Source organism: Typopeltis vanoorti, chromosome 10 (genome assembly GCF_054136105.1).
Source record: "Typopeltis vanoorti isolate ZY-2024b chromosome 10, IOZ_Tvanoo_1.0, whole genome shotgun sequence".
NCBI classification, from domain to species: domain Eukaryota; kingdom Metazoa; phylum Arthropoda; class Arachnida; order Uropygi; family Thelyphonidae; genus Typopeltis; species Typopeltis vanoorti.
In genome coordinates, this window is record NC_143558.1 from 89,551,219 (window position 1) to 89,572,148 (window position 20,930).

General features: G+C 36.5%; 1 protein-coding gene across 1 annotated transcript in view; it reads right to left on the reverse strand.

Moving 5' to 3' along the window:
- LOC150102578 (B9 domain-containing protein 2-like) overlaps positions 1-20,930 on the reverse strand; it is a 74,778-nt gene that overhangs the window by 26,611 nt on the left and 27,237 nt on the right. The window contains exon 3 of the mRNA XM_090398939.1: positions 12,254-12,379. Within this exon, the coding sequence (XP_090255065.1) occupies positions 12,254-12,379 (126 nt within the window). The remainder of the gene's footprint in view (positions 1-12,253; positions 12,380-20,930) is intronic.

Genomic DNA, 20,930 nt, shown 5'->3' on the forward strand with positions numbered 1-20,930 from the left:
AATTTTCCCCAATAGAATGAGGTTTTTGTTCCATGTTTTCGTTATGCCCAAACTTAAGAGATAGGATGCTTCCAATGCTTTGCTATTAATGGAACCCATGGCTGAAACTATATCTTTCCCATGATTTAATGTCCCTAAGCGTCGCTGAAAAAATTCAATTGGCTTATTTTTCACATCACAATGTTTAGTTTCTAAATGTCGGAGTTTCGCAGGATTCATGCACTCGTTCGACAACTCTTCATAACAAAAAGGTATCTGTTCACTTTCATCTCTACACCAAGTAAACCCGAATTCCAAATATGAACTGTCATATTTTCTATTGTATTTTTTCTTTGAACTGCTTGTTTCTTCTACTTTAATAGTATCAGATTTACTTGTCGTTACAACATGTGTATCAAAATTAGGGGTTAGCATCACCTGTTTCATTTGCTCTTCTTTTCAAAGTTCTAGTTCTAAGCCACTTTTCCATTATTAAAAAACGTTTCCAAAAAATACATAAATATATAATACTGGGGTTAACTCAGGACACACTTTGTCCAAGTATCACTTAGCACTTCTCAAGATGCACTGCGCCTTGGTTGAAGGAGGGAAACCTTCAATAATAAAAATCAATAAACAACAAGCAATTGGTTGAAATATGGATAATTCATGTTCACTTCAAATCTGACAAAACAACAAAGGAAGGCAGAAGCAATAAAACTATATTGTTATTCACTTCACCCCTCTTTTATTATTCGTCATTCTGTGGCTAAAACTTGTAGCGGCAGAACAATGAATAATAAAAGAGTAGTGAAGTGAACAACAATATAGATTTATTGCTTCCACCTTAGAACATTCTGACGCTATTTGTTTTTTTAAGTCTCCATTTGATTTCAATAATTTTTACTTATTCAATTTTAATTTGTTTTGTTTGGATAATTAAAAAATATATACTTATTTAATTAATTTAAGTCTGCCTGCAGACCACCTGCCCCATCATTGCAGACCACCTGTGGTCCGCAGGCCACAGGTTGAGAAACACTGGTGTGGTGAGTTGATTTTATTAAGAAACACCAGGAAGTTTTCCATATTATCTTTCCAAAGGATGAAGATGTCATCCCCGTATCTTCACCAAATCGAAGGTTTGGGAGAAATGTTAGAGAAAATATCATTTTCAAATTTTTCTATAAACAGGTCCGCACATGGTGGTGATAAGGGGCTGCCCATGGCTAGTCCCTCTAATTGTTGGTATACTATGCCATTAACTTTGAAGAAATTAGATTTGAGACAATGATAAAACAAATGGGTGATGTCTTGAGGGAAGAGATCTTTTAGAATGTTAACAACCTCATCGACTGGTACATTTGTAAATAAGGACACTACATCTAGACTTGCCATAATGTCTGTTTGTGATAATTTGACTGTCTTAAGTTTTTCAACAAATTGTTCAGAGTTTTTAATACAAGTCTCTGTTTGTCTAATTTTACCTTTTAGCAAGTTTGCAAGATGTTTGGCTAGTAGGTAAGTAGGTGAGGATCTTCCATCTACAATCAGACGGAATGGAACGTCTTCTTTATGTATTTTAGGTGCCCCATAAAGGCGAGGTGTAATGGGGTGCAAGGATTTGAGATTTCTTTTTAATTCATCTGGCCAACCAGTCATATTGCGAATTAGGGAGTTCATCTCAAGGTGGTTAGTCATGATAAGATTTTTGTTGATAATTTTGTATGTGGCACTGTCTGACAGTAAGTAGTTAAATTTATTAAAATAATCCTTCGAGTTCAGATTGACTGTGGAATTTCCTTTCTCCACTTTGGTAATTATGATATCTTTGTTGTTATGTAAATTACGAATGGCTTTTCTATCATATGGAGTGGTATTGGGCTTTGGTGGTTTTGCCTAGGCAAGAAAAATCGTACTCTTGAATCTAATGATATTGGCTGTAGCCTCTGGAAGAGGGTAAAGACTCTTCTATTCCACATATGAAGTCCATTTTTGGAATGTAATTCGGGGTGATAGAAAAATTAAAACCCTTTTTTTAGGATATCGGATTCGAAGGATTATTTTAATAATATTAACTACTTACTGTCAGACAGTGCCACATACAAAACTATCAACAAAAATTCTATCATGACTAACCACCTTGAGAGACAAACTCCCTAATTCGCAATATGACTGGTTGGCCAGATGAATTAAAAAGAAATCTCAAATCCTTGCACCCCATTACACCTCGCCTTTATGGGGCACCTAAAATACATAAAGAAGACGTTCTGCTCCATTCGATTGTAGATGGAAGAGCCTCACCTACTTACTTACTTACTAGCCAAACATCTTGCAAACTTGCTAAAAGGTAAAATTAGAAAAACAGAGACTTGTATTAAAAACTCTCACCAATTTGTTGAAAAACTTAAGACAGTCAAATTATCATAAACAGACATTATAGCAAGTCTAGATGTAGTGTCCTTATTTACAAATGTACCGGTCGATGAGGTTGTTAACATTCTAAAAGATCTCTTCCCTCAAGACATCACCCATTTGTTTCATCATTGTCTCAAATCTAATTTCTTCAAAGTTAATGACATACTATACCAACAATTAGAAGGACTAGCCATGGGCAGTCCCTTATCACTACCATGTGCAGACCTGTTTATAGAAAAATTTGAAAATGATATTTTCACTAACATTTCTCCCAAACTCTCGATGTGGTGGAGATATGTGGATGACATCTTCATCCTTTGGAAAGATAATATGGAAAATCTCCTGGTGTTTCTTAATAAAATCAACTCACTACACAATAAGATCAAATTTACTACAGAACTTGAAAAGAACAAAGAACTACCCTTTCTGGACATACTGGTTAAGAGACACTATAACAATCTCCAACTTTCTATCTACAAGAAACCCACAGATACAGGAACATATCTACATTATTTCAAACCATCATAAGTCACAGAACCAGAGTATAATACACATACTATGCAACAGAGCCCAAAAGTTTATTTCAAAAGAAGAAGACGTACAGTTAGAACTGGCTCAAATCGCAAATATTCTATCTCTTAATGGTTACCCTACAAACATTTTAAAGAAATTCCTGTTTAAAAATAACCTTCCTGAATATTTTTCAATCATGTTTCACTTATTTACTCCTGTTTCTGTTATTCCTCAACAACAGGAGTGACACATGCACTTATATCCCAAATAACCTCGAAAGCAAGTATCATCATCATCATCAAATTCCTGCCATGTATCCACAAGGGGTGTACAGGATATGAGAGTACTACATGAAAAAATTATATCATTACTAACTTCTTATCTACAATTTTCCTCCAAATCAGTCTGTTACTTGTCAAGACTCCAACATTATCAGATCCTATATTTCTATTGTCTAAGGCACTTTGTACCGTGTCAATCCACCTATATCTTGGTCTTCTTCTGGGTCGTTTTCCTGCCAACCTGGCAGAGAACACTTGTTTTGCTAATCTTTCCTCTCCCATTCTGTTTAAGTGACCATAGAACCTGAGATTAGCTCTGCTAACGCATTCCTGGATGTTGACAATGTCAAGTTCTTTCCTAATATTCTCGTTTTTAATATGATATTGCCATTGATGCCATCTGTTCACACCTATAATCTTTCTCAGGACTCTCATATCTGTGGTCTCTAGTCTTTGGTCAAGTGTTTTACTTCTGACCCAGTTCTCAGATCCATAAGTTAAAACTGGTTTGAACACTGTCTTGTATACAGCTAATTTAGTGTTCCGACTAATTTCTCTCTTATTCCATATGAATTTATTCAATTGACTTCCCACCATACCTGCTTTGATGATTCTGTTGTCTATTTCTATATTTAATTTACCGTCTTCACTAAAAATCGTGCCTAAGTAGCTGAAATGTTTTACTTGTTCCACAGGTTCTCCATTCACAACACAGTTGACATTTTCAATGATTCTGCCTATTTTCATTGTCTTTGTCTTTTTATTGCTGACCTTCATACCATATCTATTACAACAGTTATTCAATTTAGTCAGAGAATCTTGCAGACTTGTAGCGGATTAATTTAGAAGTATAACATCATCTGCATAAAGCAAAGTTAAAATCTCCAATTTTGATATCATGTTTAATACCACTTTCCTTCATAATGTGATCCATATAGATAATGAATAACAGAGGGGATAATGTACTCACACCACATTTAACATTAAACCATCTTCATGTGCTTCCTTCAATTCTAACTGCTGACTTACAACTCAAATAAAGACTAAGTATTGCGTGATACAATGCCCCACTGACACGATATAACTGCAGCGTATTGAATAGTTTCTCACTTGGCACCTTATCATATGCCTTTTCCAAATCAACAAAACTTAAATACAGATCTTTGTTATATTCCCATGCTTTCTCTGCTATTTGTCGTAAATTGAAGATCTGATCCTGACAGCCTCTGTTTGGCCTGAATCCAGCTTGTTCTTCTCCAAGCTTTTCTTCCACAATTCTTCTCAGCTGTTTCTCAAGTATACTTGCATAGATCTTGCCAGGAACACTCAGTAGGGAAATACCTCTGTAATTCTCACATTCAGTTTTATTTCCCTTTTTATATATGGGTACTATGAGAGCTCTACTCCAATCATTGAGAATTCGTCCCTCTGTCCAGTCTTTCTGAACTAAGCAGTGCAGCCACTGTAAGACTCTTATACCACCATACTTCAGCATTTCTGGTCGAATATCATCTACTCCAGCTGCCTTTCCACATTTCAAGCCTTTGATGGCTTTTTCTACTTCAAGTATGGATATGCATTCCTGACTGCATGCCTGGTGAGTGTTTTTTATCACTGTGCTGTCTTCACTGCTTATTTCATTTGGCAGTTTTTCAAGGTAATTACTCCATACTTCCAGGATATCTTTTTCTCCCGTTTTCATGTCACCTTTATCATCTCTAACTCCTTTTGCAGCACTCTTTCATCCATTTCTAAGCTTCTTCAACAACCTCCAGAATATCTTACCACCTTCTTGATATTTATTTTCTGTGTTCTTGCCAAAGTCCTCCCATGACTTTTTGTTTAGCTAGTTTTAAACAGTGTCTCGCTTTCTTACATTTGTCTCTGTATTCTCTTAAACAAAAACTGACTTATTTGCCAGGAACTTTTGATATGCTTTCTTCTTTTCCTTCACTGCCTCTTTAACTTCCTGTGTCCACCAGGGCATTCTGATTTTTTTATCCTTGCATACAACCTCACCACATGCCTCTCTGGCAGAATCAATTGATGTTTTCTTCAGAGTTTGCCACTGAATCTCCAAGGTTTGATTCCTGTTCTCAAACTCTTTCATTTTTTCTTCAATAATCTTTGTGTATTTTAGTCTATAGTTCACATCTGAGAGCTGCTCAACTTTTATTCGCTTTAAAACTTTCTTACATGTTATTCTTTTCAATATGAAATTCAATTTTATCCTGCTCAAGACTAAATAGTGATCACTTCCGATTTCAAATCCTCTGTACACTCTGGTGTCCTGCACCAGAGAGAAAACATCACTATCAACAATAACATAGTCAATGAGACTTTTCTTATTCCTAGCCTCTTCTCTCCATGTGAATTTGTGCACATTTTTATGTTGGAACATAGTGTTAATAATAACCAGTCCATGTCCTGAGCAAAAATCTAACAGATATTTGCCATTATTATTAGCTTTGCTCTTTTCTCCAAATTTTCCCAAAATATTTTATTGGTGCAGCTTGCTAAAAAAAAAAAGGTTAAAATAGTCTCGAGGAAAATAATAAAATAGAAACGATGAATAAAAAGTTGTAAAAAAAGAAACCTATAAACCTTTTTGAAGCATACTCATCTGTTGTTATATTTAGATGAGCAGCGGCTGGAAGTCTTATTCGACTTCTGAAAGATGCCAGTGGTTGGCAGACCACAGTTAGAAAACACAGTGCTAAAGGAAATTGTAATTGGGTTGAGTTGTTTTGAATTAAGGCCGAAGCAACTGGCCTTAAATCACTGCGTGTGTTTTCCTATTCGGTTCACTTGTTTTTCGGCAAGAAAAACCAAAGTTTCAGGGAAGAAAAAACCTTCCATCCTTGTATGATGGAAGGCAGGATGTATACCCAGTACCATCGACAGGGTGTAGCATAGAGGCAGCCTGCCTCACAGTGAGGCTTAATAAGGGCGCTCGTTCAGCCATATTACGGTAGGTGTCATCGCTACGCTAACAATTCCTGTTAATATGTGGCAAGTGTGGAAAGAAGTTCTTCCAAGCTTAAACTGATTAAAAATTATTTGCAAACAGCAATGACCCAAGAAAGAATTAGCTGGTCTAGCAACTATATCGATAGAGGCGGACATAGCTTATAATTTAAATTTAGAAGAGCTTATAAACAGTTTCATTGTGCAATATCCCCGTGGAGCAAACATTTAATTAATATTATTATGTAATCATTTTGCATTAATGTTTCCCTTGTAATGAAAACAAAACAGTAATTGGAGACTTTCTTATATTTTTGTCTTATAATCCATCAGGGATATGTAATTGTTTGCCTCACGGCATGATCTAATCTGGCAACGGCCCTGTACACCTCTCAGGAGTACAAGTAATTGAGGAAGAGCCGTTGCTCTACAACTCACCATCTCCACCACTTCATCCACCAACTATGAAGAATGCCATGTACTTATTTTTGTCTGCACGCAAGATGAAAAACTCAAGTGTCCATGAGGAAAATTCTCACACGTTTGGTGAATCTCAGTTACAGACTTTTCTTGCAGCACAAAAAACCTGATGGCCTGCACCTCTGTGTTTTTGAATTTCTTCAAAACCACTAACATGTTTTCTTACATATCCTAAATGAAAAACAATAATTATTACGATTTCAGGAAACATAGGTGTTTCCTTATATCAGATGTTTTAACATCATTTTTGTTCTAGGTGTTTATCAGAACTTTTCAGTCCCCCCCCGTACAGCTTGTTACTTTCAACTGGTCCTTTCACCACACTACTAGCGACTTCCTCTTCTGAGATATCGCAGAGACACATGTTGATATATCAACAAGTCCTACATGCTGATTGATATCAAGTTTATTAAATTCCTCGTGTATACCTCCAACTCACTTACCATCAGTGTTCCTCCTCCTCCCTCCCCACTGACCTCAAGTTCTGTAGGATGTTATTTTCACGAGGATGAAATACATTTATGAAATGAAATGTTCGTTTAACATCTCTAATATATCTGCCTCAGTGGATATCATTCACTGCAACCAGTATGCCCCCCCAAAAAATCACTTTCCAAACGAAGTCGGATAAATAGTAGTTTACAGTATATAAGTGACCTGAAATATATATCCCTCTCAAAACAATTCAAAACAAAACAAAAAAAAAAATTGCACACACATCTTCACCCCACATGCCTTATAATTCATTTTTCGGTGAACTGTATTTTCATTGAATTGTGATTTTTCGATGAATTATTGTTTTTCGAACAACTGCGTTTTCAATTAACTGCTGATCGGTGAATTGCCTTTCGAGGAATTGCTTTTTCGATTAACTGTTGTTTGATTAACTGATTTTCGATGAATTGTTTATTTGGTGAATTGCTTTTTCGATAAATTGTCGTTCGATGAATTGCATTTGATGAATTGTCTTTCAGTTAACTCTCCGGATACCGTGCTGGTGAAGATTTTTGAAAAATTTGTTAGGACTAGGATTCAGAAATGGATTGACAGAGAATCTCTACTTTGCAATGAACAACATGAGTTTACTAAGGGAAAGTCATGTTTTAGCAACTTGCTCACATTCTATAGATGTTACCATTGAACTAGACAAGGGGAATGGATACACCATGATACCTTTGGATTTTGCTAAGGCTTTTGACAGAATACAGCATGGTAGACTGTTGCATAAATTGGAGAAAATGGATTTGGGTTATACAACATTAGCATGGATAAGAGGATAGCTGACTGACAGATATCAAAAAGTGGTATACATGGGATCTGAGTCTGCAAGGTTTAAGGTAACAAGTGGTGTACCACAAGGATCAGTGCTTGGTCTACTGTTATTCAATCTGTATATTAATGATACTGGGAAGGATTTGACAAGCCACATACAGCTATTTGCTGATGACAAAGATATGTAGGGTAATCAGAAATGCCGCTGATATGCAGAACTTGCAGAATGATTTGAATAGGCTGGAATTGTGGGCATTTGAAAATGGGTGTCAGTTCAATGTGAGTAAATGTAAAGTATTCACTTTGGCATGATTAGATATCCAATGTCATATTATATTGGTGGGATGAGGCTAGAAGAAACTGATGAGGCTAGTGATCTTGGAGTATTAATAGATAGGAAGTTGAAGTACAGGGGCCATGTGGCTAAGATTGCAAATACAACTCAAAAGTTAATTATAATGCTGAAACGAACAATCACATGTAAAGATAAGGATATTATTTTTTTTCTTTACAAGGCGTTGATAAGACCTCACTTGGACTATTGTGTGCAGGTCTGATCTCCTGGTTTTCGTTGTGATTCTGATATATTGGAGAGAGTACAAAGGCGAGTATTAAAAATGATATCAGGATTGTGGAATACTCATTATGAAGACAGACTGAGAATTTGTAGACTGCAGATACTAGCAAACAGGAGAAAGAGGGATGATATGACTGACTTACAAACTTCTGGAAGGGTCATACAGGATTTCAATTTATGGAGGTGGGGAAAGGACAAAAGAGCATCCATGGAAGCTGAGAATGAAGGCTGCTAAGAAGGGTGTGAGGGCTAAGTTTTTTCTCTCAGAGGGTGGTGCATAATTGGAATGGATTGCCTTTGGATGTTGTGAGTGCAAGTAGTGTGAATGAATTCAAGAATAAGTACGATAGCTGGTGTGTATAGTATATGGCCTCCCTCGATGAGTCTCTGACTCCCTGGAGGTTCTCTCTTAATAATAATAATAATAATATTATTATTATTATTATATTGAAATTAAATGAATTATGTAAAAACGCTTTTTAACTTAATAGGATTTTAATATATCATATTTTAAACTGCATAGGGATGCTTAAGGGTCAAATCTTTATAACTGAGAAGAGACCTCTACATAGCCTTTTAAAGAATGCGAAGAACTGACTAGGACTTCTGACCTAAAGCCCAACCCTTACCTTCTTGTGGTGCCTGTTAAGTAGCTACCTGGATACTGAACAAACAAGGATGGGCTGGCAATTTGGGATTTAGCTGACCAAACCGTATTCTTACTGGCTTAAACCACAATACAAAATGATGGTATAACATGGCAGAATTTCATGGCCCCCTTCTACCTGCCATTGGTTTCATAGAGAAACTAGGATGAATGGTGCAAAGTCAGCAGAAAAAATCCTGGAACACATCCCAACTCAAAAGAGCTCAAGATTGGTACTATCAACGTAAGACGCATCAATTGAAAAGAAATGGAACTAGCAGAAAAATTGGATAAGTATCAGCTCAACATAATAGGTATTACCAAAACAAAGACAAAAACAGGTGAGATCTTTGTAAGCAATAAATACAAAATGTTATATTCAGGCAATGACAATCAAAGAAAAGAAAGAGTAGCTGTAGTATTCAACACTATATGAGGATAATCTTCTTGAATGGCAAGCAATATCAAGTACAGTGATTTGGGCAAATATCAGAATGAGGAACTGGAGAGACATATCTGACGGAAGGTTCTACTAAGAAAGAAATGGAAGAATTTTTCAAGGCATTAGAGAAGGCAGTTGATAAGTTAATACAATAAAAAGAAAAAACTGGTCCTTGTTGGAGATCTAAACAGCAGAGTAGGAAAAATGATTGCGAGACATATAAATGTTCTGGAAATATTTGGAAGAAAGAGCAAAGCTAATAATAATGGTAAACACCTGTTGGATTTCTGTTCAGGACATGGACTGGTTATTACTAACACCATGTTGCAACACAAAAAAATGTGCACAAATTCACATGGAGAGAAGGTGCAAGAAATAAGAAAAGTCTCATTGACTATTGTATTGTTGACAGTGATGTTCCCCACTGGTTCAGTACACAAGAAAATGCTAAAGATTTGAAATAATAAGTGACCACTATCTAATTTTGAACAGTTTAACAGAATCTCATACTGAAAAGAAAAGTGTGTAAGAAAATTTTAAAACAAATCAAAGTTAAGCAGCTTTCATAGGTGAACTGCAAACTCAAATACACCAACATTATTCAAAAAAAAATCAAAGAAGGATGAACATAAGACCCTTGGAAATGCAGTGACAAACCCTGATGAAAAACATTGATTGATTCAGCCAGAAAGAAAGTGTGGTGAAGTTGTCTGTTAGGATAGAAAAATCAGAACTGGTGGACTAAGGAAGTTAAAGAAGCAGTCAGGGAAAAGAACAGAGTACAGAAAATTCTTGGCAAGTAAGACAGCCTGTGCTCTTAGAGAATATGGAGAAAAATGTAAGAAACTAACATTTCGCTATTTAGGAACAATTTTTAGTGACAATGGGCAAATTGTCATTCTTCTGGTTCCCATACGGCCTGGGGAGGGTAGCTATATGCTACCATTCTAGGGAGAGATGATTATGAGCAAGGTGGTTTCCCGTTGCCTTCCTTGCCGTAAGTATTTATGACTGTAACCTGTGTGTTCACGGGGCCGGTTTGCCTGCTTGCGGGATGAAAAACCCCAGATAAACTGGCAGAAAAAACCCTGCTGCCCACGCCCAAGACCGGCTAACTTGGCTATGGCTGAGGAAGATCCTTAAGCTCCTCACGTCGTGGACGGGAATCGAACCTAGGACACTCCTTCCCCAGGCATATGGTTGCGAAGCGCAAAGCCACTAGGCTAACCGCGCGGATAAATTGTCATTAAGAAATAGAAAAAAATAAATATGGAAATAGAGAACAGAATTAGTAAAGCTGGTTATGATAGGAAGTCAACTGAATAAATTTATATGGAATAAGAAAGAAATTAGTCAAAACACCAAATCAGCTGTATAAAAGACAGTGTTCAAAGCAGTTTTAACTTATGAATCTGAGAGCTGGGTTAGAAATAAAATACTTAATCAAAGACTGGAGACCACAGATATGAGAATTCTGATAAAGATTAGGGATGTGAACAGATGGCATTAATGGCACTATCATATTAGAAAATATTAGGAAAGAACTTGCCATTGTTAGCATTCAGGAATGTGTTAACAGAGCTGATTTCAATGGTATGGTCATTTAAATAGAATGGGAGGGGAAAGATTAGAAAAACAAGTGTTTTCTTTGCTGGGTTGGCAAAAAAAAAAAAAAAAAAAAAAAATCTGATATAAGGTCTGATAATGTCAGAGTCTTGACAGAAAAACAGATTAATTTGGAGAAAAATTGTTGATTGGAAGTTAGTAATGGTGTAACTTTTTCATGTAGTACTATTGTAATATCCTGTCCACTCCCTGATGGTACATATCAGGAATTTGATTATGATGATTAAAATGCATCTGAACCCTTGAACAATACAGGGTGTAGGGATGAAGACCCTCCGCGATGTTTTTGAAAATCCGTGTATAACTTTTGACTCTCCAAAAACTTAACTTCTAATAGCCTACTGTTGACCAGAAGCTTTACCAATAAACAGTCGATTAACATATATTTTTTATGTTATATGTATTATATACTGTATTCTTATAATAAAGTAAGATAGAGAAAAGAAAATGTTATTAAAAAAATCATAAGGAAGAGAAAATACATTTATATGCTATTTATCGATACCATAAGTTTACAAGATGAATCATCTGTCTGTCTGTCAGTACCTACATCAATATTGTCTTATATGATACACAATACTGTACATGTTATACTTATTACTAACACTAGACATCAAAAATGAAAAGATAATGTGAAAAAAAAATTTCTAGGCTATGCAGTTCGCCTGAGTTTTTTGAAATTGTTGCAAGTCTCCAAAAATTATTTCAGTATATTTATTGAAAAAAATCTGCATATAAGTGGATCCATGCAGTTCGAACTGATGTTGCTTAAGGGTCAACTGTATATATATATATATATATAAATACTGTACTCTCATAGCCTACTTGTTGACCACAGAAAACATTGAGACATGCTGTCTTAGAGGATCAAAATGTAAGATATGACAAGCATGTTGTAGATGGATCGAATGGCATATTAATTTGGAAAAAATGTTTATATTAGGCTAGTAATAATGCAAAATTATGTAGCATTATCATAAAATTTCATATACTCCTTGAAGGCAAATGATGATGATACATATGCTGCAATTTTATATAAAGAATGTCATCACCTTGCACTCCCTTGGTCGTAAAATGAATGTCAACAGGATGACACCAATAAGCTATACTTTCACTGTGTGGATTATCTACTTGAGTTTGACCAGATTTCAATCCTTCTATAACTTTCCATCCACCACCTAGAAATCATAAAAATGATAATGAGAACATCAAAGTTCTTGCACTTGTTTTGGCAGAATAAATGTAAAATATATTGTTTCATAGTAAAACAAGTGTTAAATTTTAATCATTACATTAAAATCCATGCATAGCATTCTGAATGTTAGTAAATAACAAAATATATATCATTCAACATCCTATCAGTTTTTAGACAAGACAAATGCCACAGAAAAGCAGCCATGTCATGGCTGCTTTCCTGTGGCATTCTAGTGGCGGCTTGTACATAAGCACTGCGACACTGCAGCACCCCCAAGGAAAAAATGAAAATTTTAAATTTTGTTTGTGTTTATAAATAATAACAATGCTTACAACATTATATAAATGCAATACAACATGTTAAAGGTTACAGCTTATGTTTTGACACTGATTGAATAGTTAAAAAGCGTTAATTCGATTAATGCTTTAGATTACGAAACAGATGCACTGCAATCTAATGCCAATATTCATTTGCACTTGTCATTGCATATTACGTCATTCAGACACTGCCCAAACGGCAGTGTATTTTTAGTATCCTTACACATGTTATTTCTGTGAGATATGAAACGTTTATTATTATTGCGTGTGCATCATGAACTATTTTTTGTAAATCTTATTTTATTTTGTTAAAATAACATATATAATTATTTATTTATTATAGATACAGGGCTGAATTATGATGAGTGTCACTGTTGAAAATATGAAAAGAATTATATTTTTTCAATTATCGTTACACAAAACAAAAGTACTGCAATCTAACACCGATATACGTTTGTGCTTGTCATTGCTATACGAAACTTTTATTATTGATGTTTGTTCGTGGTGAGGATGAAATATTTTTAATAAAGCAATTTTTAATATGTAAATTTATTTATTAATAAATTCATTACAGATTAGAATTTTTTTTTTTTTTTTTTTTTTTTGCATATGCAGCACCCCCCACTTAAAATTTTCACTGGCCGCCACTGCTTGATAAACAATTTTAATATCAGAAATTTGTCATCATCATAAAATTGCTGGCCTTGTTGGCTGAGTGGGTAGCATATGCACTTTCCAAATAACAGGCCAAAGGTTGAAATCACATTGTGAGGGTATTGATGAATGCAACTGTTTTCAGGTGGAAGATGAAATTAATCACTTGGTGTGAGATTAGATTTATTTATTTTCTAACTTTGCACTGAAACAGTGCTAAATACTATGGTTCCACATGTAGGACCAGAAGAGGCTTAGGCCCCAACAATACCTGGGAATTTGAGAAGTCATTCTTGGTGCTGCCAGTGTGCCCTGCAAGGCATGCAAGGAGAGTATCTTGAAATCAGCTTGACAGAATCCAAAGGTTTAGTAAGTCCATATAACTGCTGACACCATACACCTTTAAAAGATACAGTTATAGAGGTAAATTTTGGTGTGATGTGTTCTTCCTGAAGTAGCTGTACAAAGTCTTGTTTTCAGCATAGTAGGAAGCTTTCTCATGATGGAGGATAGTGAGTGGTCTCCCAGTACCACAATTTGTACATTAATAATGACTAACGCATCTCCTTTCTTTACTATAAGGTCAGGCTTTCTCAGTCTAATCTTAGTCCTATAGCAGGGTTCTACTGTTGTTTTCCAACCTTTGTTCTTTAACCTATTCTGACCCCATACTCCATGTGTGCGATAACAACATTGAGCCACACTAGCCAAAGTTTCTTTCTATAGTCTGACACAGCCTGCTCTACAGTTCTTGTCCTCACTTCTTCCCCGAGTTGTACGAGCTTGAGTTGGCAGAGCATTGATTCTGTCTTAATTAAATCTATATATTCAAAACCAGGCAGGAAGCGAGTGCTATCTATGATCCATTGATGCTGAGAGGAAACATGTTTAGATTCTTGTAATGCAGTGCCATCTTTGAATGGTCCTTTGTTCAGTCAAGGCAGTCATAATCAGTGTCCTTCCATCAAGCACCCATCCAAAGTTTCATCTGTAATCATCTGTAAGGCAGCAAAACATACCTCTGAAGAGGAGATAGAAAATTTCTGTAATCTGGACAGAAGTAATCTAGTTACTAACCATCACAATGAGGAAATACCAAGACCTCCATGGTTTACAGTGGCTTGAAAAAGTTCCATGTTTAGTCTCTACAGTAGTTTCCAAATTATGTAAAAAAGAAAATAATAAAATAAAAAAGAAAATTGAAAAAGAAAAACTCTTAACCAATGCATAGTACTAATGTATTCTATGTTTTATAATCTTTGTGGATGGGAGACAAAATAAATAAATAAAAATAATAATAATAAAATATTTCATATGTTCAATGGAAGAGTACATATGATTTTCATACTTTGCCTCGAATACCCAAATGGCTTATTCCAACTTTGCATTAATATTATATCTTACTGTCTTTCATCATTTTTTAGGATAGAGATAAATGAAGAACTGCAACTTCTACTCCAACTCACTCTTAATGGATATTGGAGAAAAATGGTCAAAAAAAAAAAAAAAAAACTATTCTCCAATCATCCCTGCAACTAACCAAATCCTGACATGAACTACCGAGAGTCAGCTTTGATCCAATCCATTAGTAGGCTTTCAAGCAAAATCGCTAATCACCTCAAATCTCATATCAGAGTGATATATATAAACCTATTCATACTGCAAATAGCCTCCTATGCTCTTCAAGACAATAACCTCTTCTACAAACATCCTGGAATTCACAGAATTCCTTGTTCCTGTGGCCTTTCTTAAGAGATAAAAAAGAAAGAAAGAACATCTCAGAAAAGTCACGCATAATACAGAAGAAAGAACATGTTTAGCTTATTACTGGATCCTTTTTAGCATAGATATTGCATCCTTATTCACAAACATTAGATAAAACACTTAACTTCCACAAGCAAGATTTTCCAGCAGATATTGTCAACCTATTTGACTTTGACATTCACTCTGGCTACTTCACATGCCAAAATAACTACACCAACAAATTGAGGATACATCAATGGGTAGTCTTCTTTCTCCCACATTACCAAATTATTTCAAGGAATGATTTGAACAACATATTGAATAGCTTTATGTTGGAGGTTTAATGGATTTTTTACAACACTCAAAAAGAATTAAAATAGAATTTAATACTTCCTATATTTCGTCCTAGTCACTAGGACATCTAAGGGGATTACAAAGACAATTAATGTAACATGCAAACAAAAACTTACAACACTAAGCCCAACCACGTGGGTGACAATAAAGTCCTATCTAGGTGGAGCGCCCTCTAAGGGCAGTTGTAGGTGGCCTGGAATGTAAGGTGGGACCTCTGGTGATGACTGTTTCCCAAATCTTCGGAAGCTTAATGCAACCGTATTTGTTAAGATTTGGTTGGTTTTTGAGAGCTGCTGCTGCTTCTAAGAAAAGTCTCTCTTTCTTGAATTTGCTGTGGTGGAGCATGGTGGTTTTCTTCCATGATACTCTGTGGATAGTGTCCAAGACATGGTCAGCCAAGCCTGAATGGCCATAGTTGTGTTTAACGATGTACGACTTGTGTTCCTCTAGGCGGATGGATGCTGATCTGCCTGTCTGTCCAAAGATTATTTTATTGATGCTGTGTTCGCTGTAGCCATTGGAGAGGAAAGTTCTGTGTATGTGGTTAAGCTCAGTAGTGAGGGCGGTTCCACTGGAACAAAGATTGTGGGTTCTCTTGGTAAGAGTTTTAATGATGCCATATTGTTGTGAGGGGTGGTGGTGGGAGAGTTTGTGAATGTATCTGCCTGTGTGTGTGGGTTTTCTGTATACAGTGAAGGCAAGTGTATCATTAGGCAGGCGCGTGACTAAGGTGTCTAGGAAGGGTAAACAATTGTTCTTTTCCTTTTCCATAGTAAACTGGATTCTTGGATGTAGGCTGTTGAGATGACCAAGGAAGGAATCTAATGTGTCTGGGCCATGAGGCCAAATAGAGAACACATCATCTACATATCTTAGCCAGATAGAAGGTTTGAGTGGGGCTGAGTCTATGGCTCGTTTTTCGAAATCTTCCATATAGAAATTGGCAAGGGGGGGTGAGAGGGGGGAGCCCATGGCGGTTCCCTCTATCTGCTTGTAGATTTTGTTATTCCAAGCGAAATACCCAGAGTTGATGGCAAAGGAAAAGAGATCTAAGATGTCAGAGGGAAAAATGTTTTCTAAGAGAGATAAAGTGTCAGTTAAGGGAATATTGGTAAACAAGGAGGAGATATCAAAGCTTATTAATATGTCTGTATTATTCAAGGTTAAATTTTCTGTGAGGGCTTTAAAGTGGGTCGAATTTTTTATATAGGAAGCTGAATTTCCGGTGAGGGGGGACAGAGAGTTGGCCAGCTGTTTAGACAGTCTGTAACAAGGTGCATTGGTGGCATCTACTATAGGCCTGAGTGGGGAATTAGGTTTGTGGATTTTTGGTAAACCGTATATTCGGGGGGGGGGGGGGACGGGAGCAGAAAGGTTTAAGTTTTCTCGTGACGTCGGGGGGCCAGGAGGTTACTTTTTTAAGTAAGATTTTTAATTTCTTAACTTGTGTTTTTGTGGGGTCGTGTTCTAGCGGGATGTAGGTAGCGCGATCGCGGAGGATAATGTTCATTTTACGATTGTATTCGCTAGTATTAAGGACAACTGTGGCATTACCTTTATCCGCTCTGGTGATGACGATACTTTTTTCTTTGCGTAGTTTCTGGAGAGCCATGTGTTGGGAATAAGATAAGTTACTTTTTGAAGGCGAAGAGTGAACGAGGATGTTGGCTACGTCGAGTCTGATGTTGTTGGCTACCTCCGACGGTAAGCGACCGATCCCCCGTTTGACGTTAACCATTACATCGAGCACTGGCACTTCTTTCGGGGCGACGGCAAAATTACGGCGAAGGCAAAGGGCGCTGACGGCATCATCGTTGAGCCTTTTGGACGAGAGGTTTATTACTGTCTGGAGCGGTTGAATTTGTGGTTGTGGTTTGTCTTTAACCAGGTTGTTGTATTTCTTGACGTGTTTGTTTTTTATTTTCTGAAATTCTCTCTGTGCGGAAGTTTCCGAAATGTCAGAGAGAATCGCCCAAAGTTCAGGGTTAAGAACGGTGGAGAGCTCCGCTTGTAAGGAGCCAATGGCGGCGTTCGTCACTGCGAGGGCGGCACGAGTAGAGGCGATTTGCTCGCGTAGTAATGCTAAGCTGGCACTTTATATATCCGGAGTGCTTTTTTGGAATGGAAATTAATCTTCATTTTAACACATTTCAATATCACTCTTGTATCCCGACATCTTTTTAAAAAGGCCAGCCTATTTAGTTGTCTAGATAGTCGTAGTTTTGACTTACTGTATTGCTTGGATTTGCGTGCTAACTCTTCTCCATGGATGATTAGAATTCTTGTGTAGAGGCTTAAGTGCTGTGAGGACATTATGTTGGAGGTTTAATGGATTTTTTACAACACTCAAAAAGAATTAAAATAGAATTTAATACTTCCTATATTTCGTCCTAGTCACTAGGACATCTACGGGGATTACAAAGACAATTAATGTAACATGCAAACAAAAACTTACAATACTAAGCCCAACCACGTGGGTGACAATAAAGTCCTATCTAGGTGGAGCGCCCTCTAAGGGCAGTTGTAGGTGGCCTGGAATGTAAGGTGGGACCTCTGGTGATGACTGTTTCCCAAATCTTCGGAAGCTTAATGCAACCGTATTTGTTAAGATTTGGTTGGTTTTTGAGAGCTGCTGCTGCTTCTAAGAAAAGTCTCTCTTTCTTGAATTTGCTGTGGTGGAGCATGGTGGTTTTCTTCCATGATACTCTGTGGGTAGTGTCCAAAACATGGTCAGCCAAGCCTGAATGGCCATAGTTGTGTTTAACGATGTACGACTTGTGTTCCTCTAGGCGGATGGATGCTGATCTGCCTGTCTGTCCAAAAAATCCATTAAACCTCCAACATAATGTCCTCACAGCACTTAAGCCTCTACACAAGAATATTGAATAGCATCCTTCCTAAACCATCCTTATGGTATATGTCGATGATGTTTTTGCGATTCGGCATATACAGTTCTATAAGAGTTCATCGATAAGATCACTTAAAGGTGAAAACTTAATTTTATGTGAAATAAATTTATTAGCTGTAAATTTTTTTCCTCTGAAGACCTTTAGCAGCAAGAATTGAATTGATATCAAATCCGCTTTTAAGAAAAAATGCTTCATGAATTTTTTATCAAGAAAGCCTTTAATAGTTTTAAACAACCTATCTCTAGATCTCCACTTGGATCTTGGAATATATGTGAGTGAAATCTTGGATTCCACTCACATATATTAAAGGGATTTCTGAATGTATAGCTAAAGTTTCAAAACTTCTTAATATTGCAGCATCCTTTAGTTCTGTCGGGAAAATTTCTGCCTTCCTTTCTTCACTTAAAGACAAGCTTTCTCCACTCAACCTTCCTGGTGTCTACCAGATTCCCTGCTCCTTTGGTTTGTCTATGCTACTCACTCAGTCTGGTTGGCCAAATGGATAGCACACCTGCTCTCCAACCAAAAGGTCATGGGTTTGAGTCCCACAACAGACATTGGTGTTTGTAAAACTCTTCTCTGGACAAACGTATATAGCTCTTTCAGTTTATAAAGGCTTGTCTTTTTTTGTGTATGCGTGTTTCATTGCTGCTATTGTATCTATATTAAAGCAGTTCACACTTGAGCTAGAAGAGAACAATGTTACCTTTTTTAGATTTCCTATTACTTCATCAACCAAATGATAGCTTTCATTTCTCAGTTTTTAGAAAGTAAACACATAATGAACTTTACATTCATTCTCTTTCACACCATCATAATTGTCAAAAATCTGGCACCATTAAGACTTTAGTACATGAAGGACACTCTTTGCTCCACTGAATTTCTGCTTTCCCAAGAAATAAATCACATCAAGTCCACCTACCTTACTAATAGTTTTACCAAATCATATGTCAACAAGATAATAAATAATTATAGTTTCATGTTATTTGCTTATAGTGGTAATAGAGATGGTGGTCCGTTGTTTTGCCATTCCCTATGTTAAAAGACATCTCGGACGGCATAGCCAAACAATTTAGATCTCTTAGCTAAATCATGTCCTTCCATCCTGTCAATAAGATATCTACTTTTCTAGGCTCAGCTAAAGATAAAACTTTCATCTTATTGATTCTAAGCAACATTTGGAAATTCTTCATCAGATCTCTTCACATGACAGATTGACTTTACAGCTAATTATCTCCAAATAATGCTGGAAAGTGGATTACTGGTGTGCTACCTTCCACTGTCTCCACGTATTTCCATTATTTATATTACAGCAGTTACTGCAAGCTTCAATTATTATCCAATATTTTACATTTGCTGGCCATACATTTATTATTATTTTTTTCTGAAGAGGTCACACAGTTTGTGGTGGAAGTAGTTGGTTTATATCTTTGTATATTAGTGATCAAATAAAAACTTTTTTTTGTCATTAGGCTTCACTGATTTCAGTATGTCTGGATGTTGGACAATATGGTGAACACATCTGCACAGTTTAATCACATAGCAAGGTTCTTCCAATAATAATAGCAACAATGTGCATTACAGCTTTATATGGCAGGCATTTGATGATTTTGTTAGAAATCCCACCTGGGCATGGTGCTTTCCTATTCTTAAGTTTGGTGATGATTTCATGTACCTCAGCAGGTAATGTCAGTTGAATAGGGTTTATGTACTCTGCACATTTTAGCATACAATGCATCTGGGTGTACTTTACTGATGAAGTCTAGACCTGCATCCTAGAGAAGCAATGTAGCCCAAAAGGTGTAGTTTGGGCTACATTGCTTCTCTAGGATGTTGGCAACAGCTTCAGCTTTGTCTACACCATGGTAAACCAGACCACATTCACCACAGATTGGCGGTAGAGGTTTATGGTCTGTGCCTAGAGCTTTGGTCACTTTCCAAAGCATCTGGTCCTCTGTTTAAGGACTGAAGTTTTGTCTCCCACTGTTCATTTCAATAGTTTTTAAGTGCATAATCAAACTTTCTTTGTAGCCCACTATTGAATACTTGTCGGTGTTCTAGGGTGAGCATTCTGTGGTACTGGCTTTATATGGCTCTGTTCTTTTCATGGATCAGGTTTTAATCTCATTCGAAAGTTGGTTGGAGCTTGTGTTTGGCACATCCCTGGTGGCAGCTGTTGTCTGCTTTTCTAGGAATGAAATTGAGTCACTGATTATTTTCCTTTGAGTAGATGACTGGAACTGGGCCAACAGATATGTATAGATGTTGAAAGTTTTCCCACTTGGTTACACTATAAATTAAATATCCTAAAAAGTATATTCTTGTTTAACCATTTAGCCAAGTGTAAGCAAACTTTGTTTGCTTACACTTGGCTAAGGGTAGGTCATGCCTTAGTAATTAACTTTTTATAAGAGTAACAGCCGAGTTGGGTAAAGATGATACTGCTGGATTCTGCAAAAGCATTTGACAGGATACCACATGGAACTCTATTATGCAAACTGCAACAAATGGGGATGGATAAAAGGATGGCTTATGGACAGATACCAAAAATTAGTAT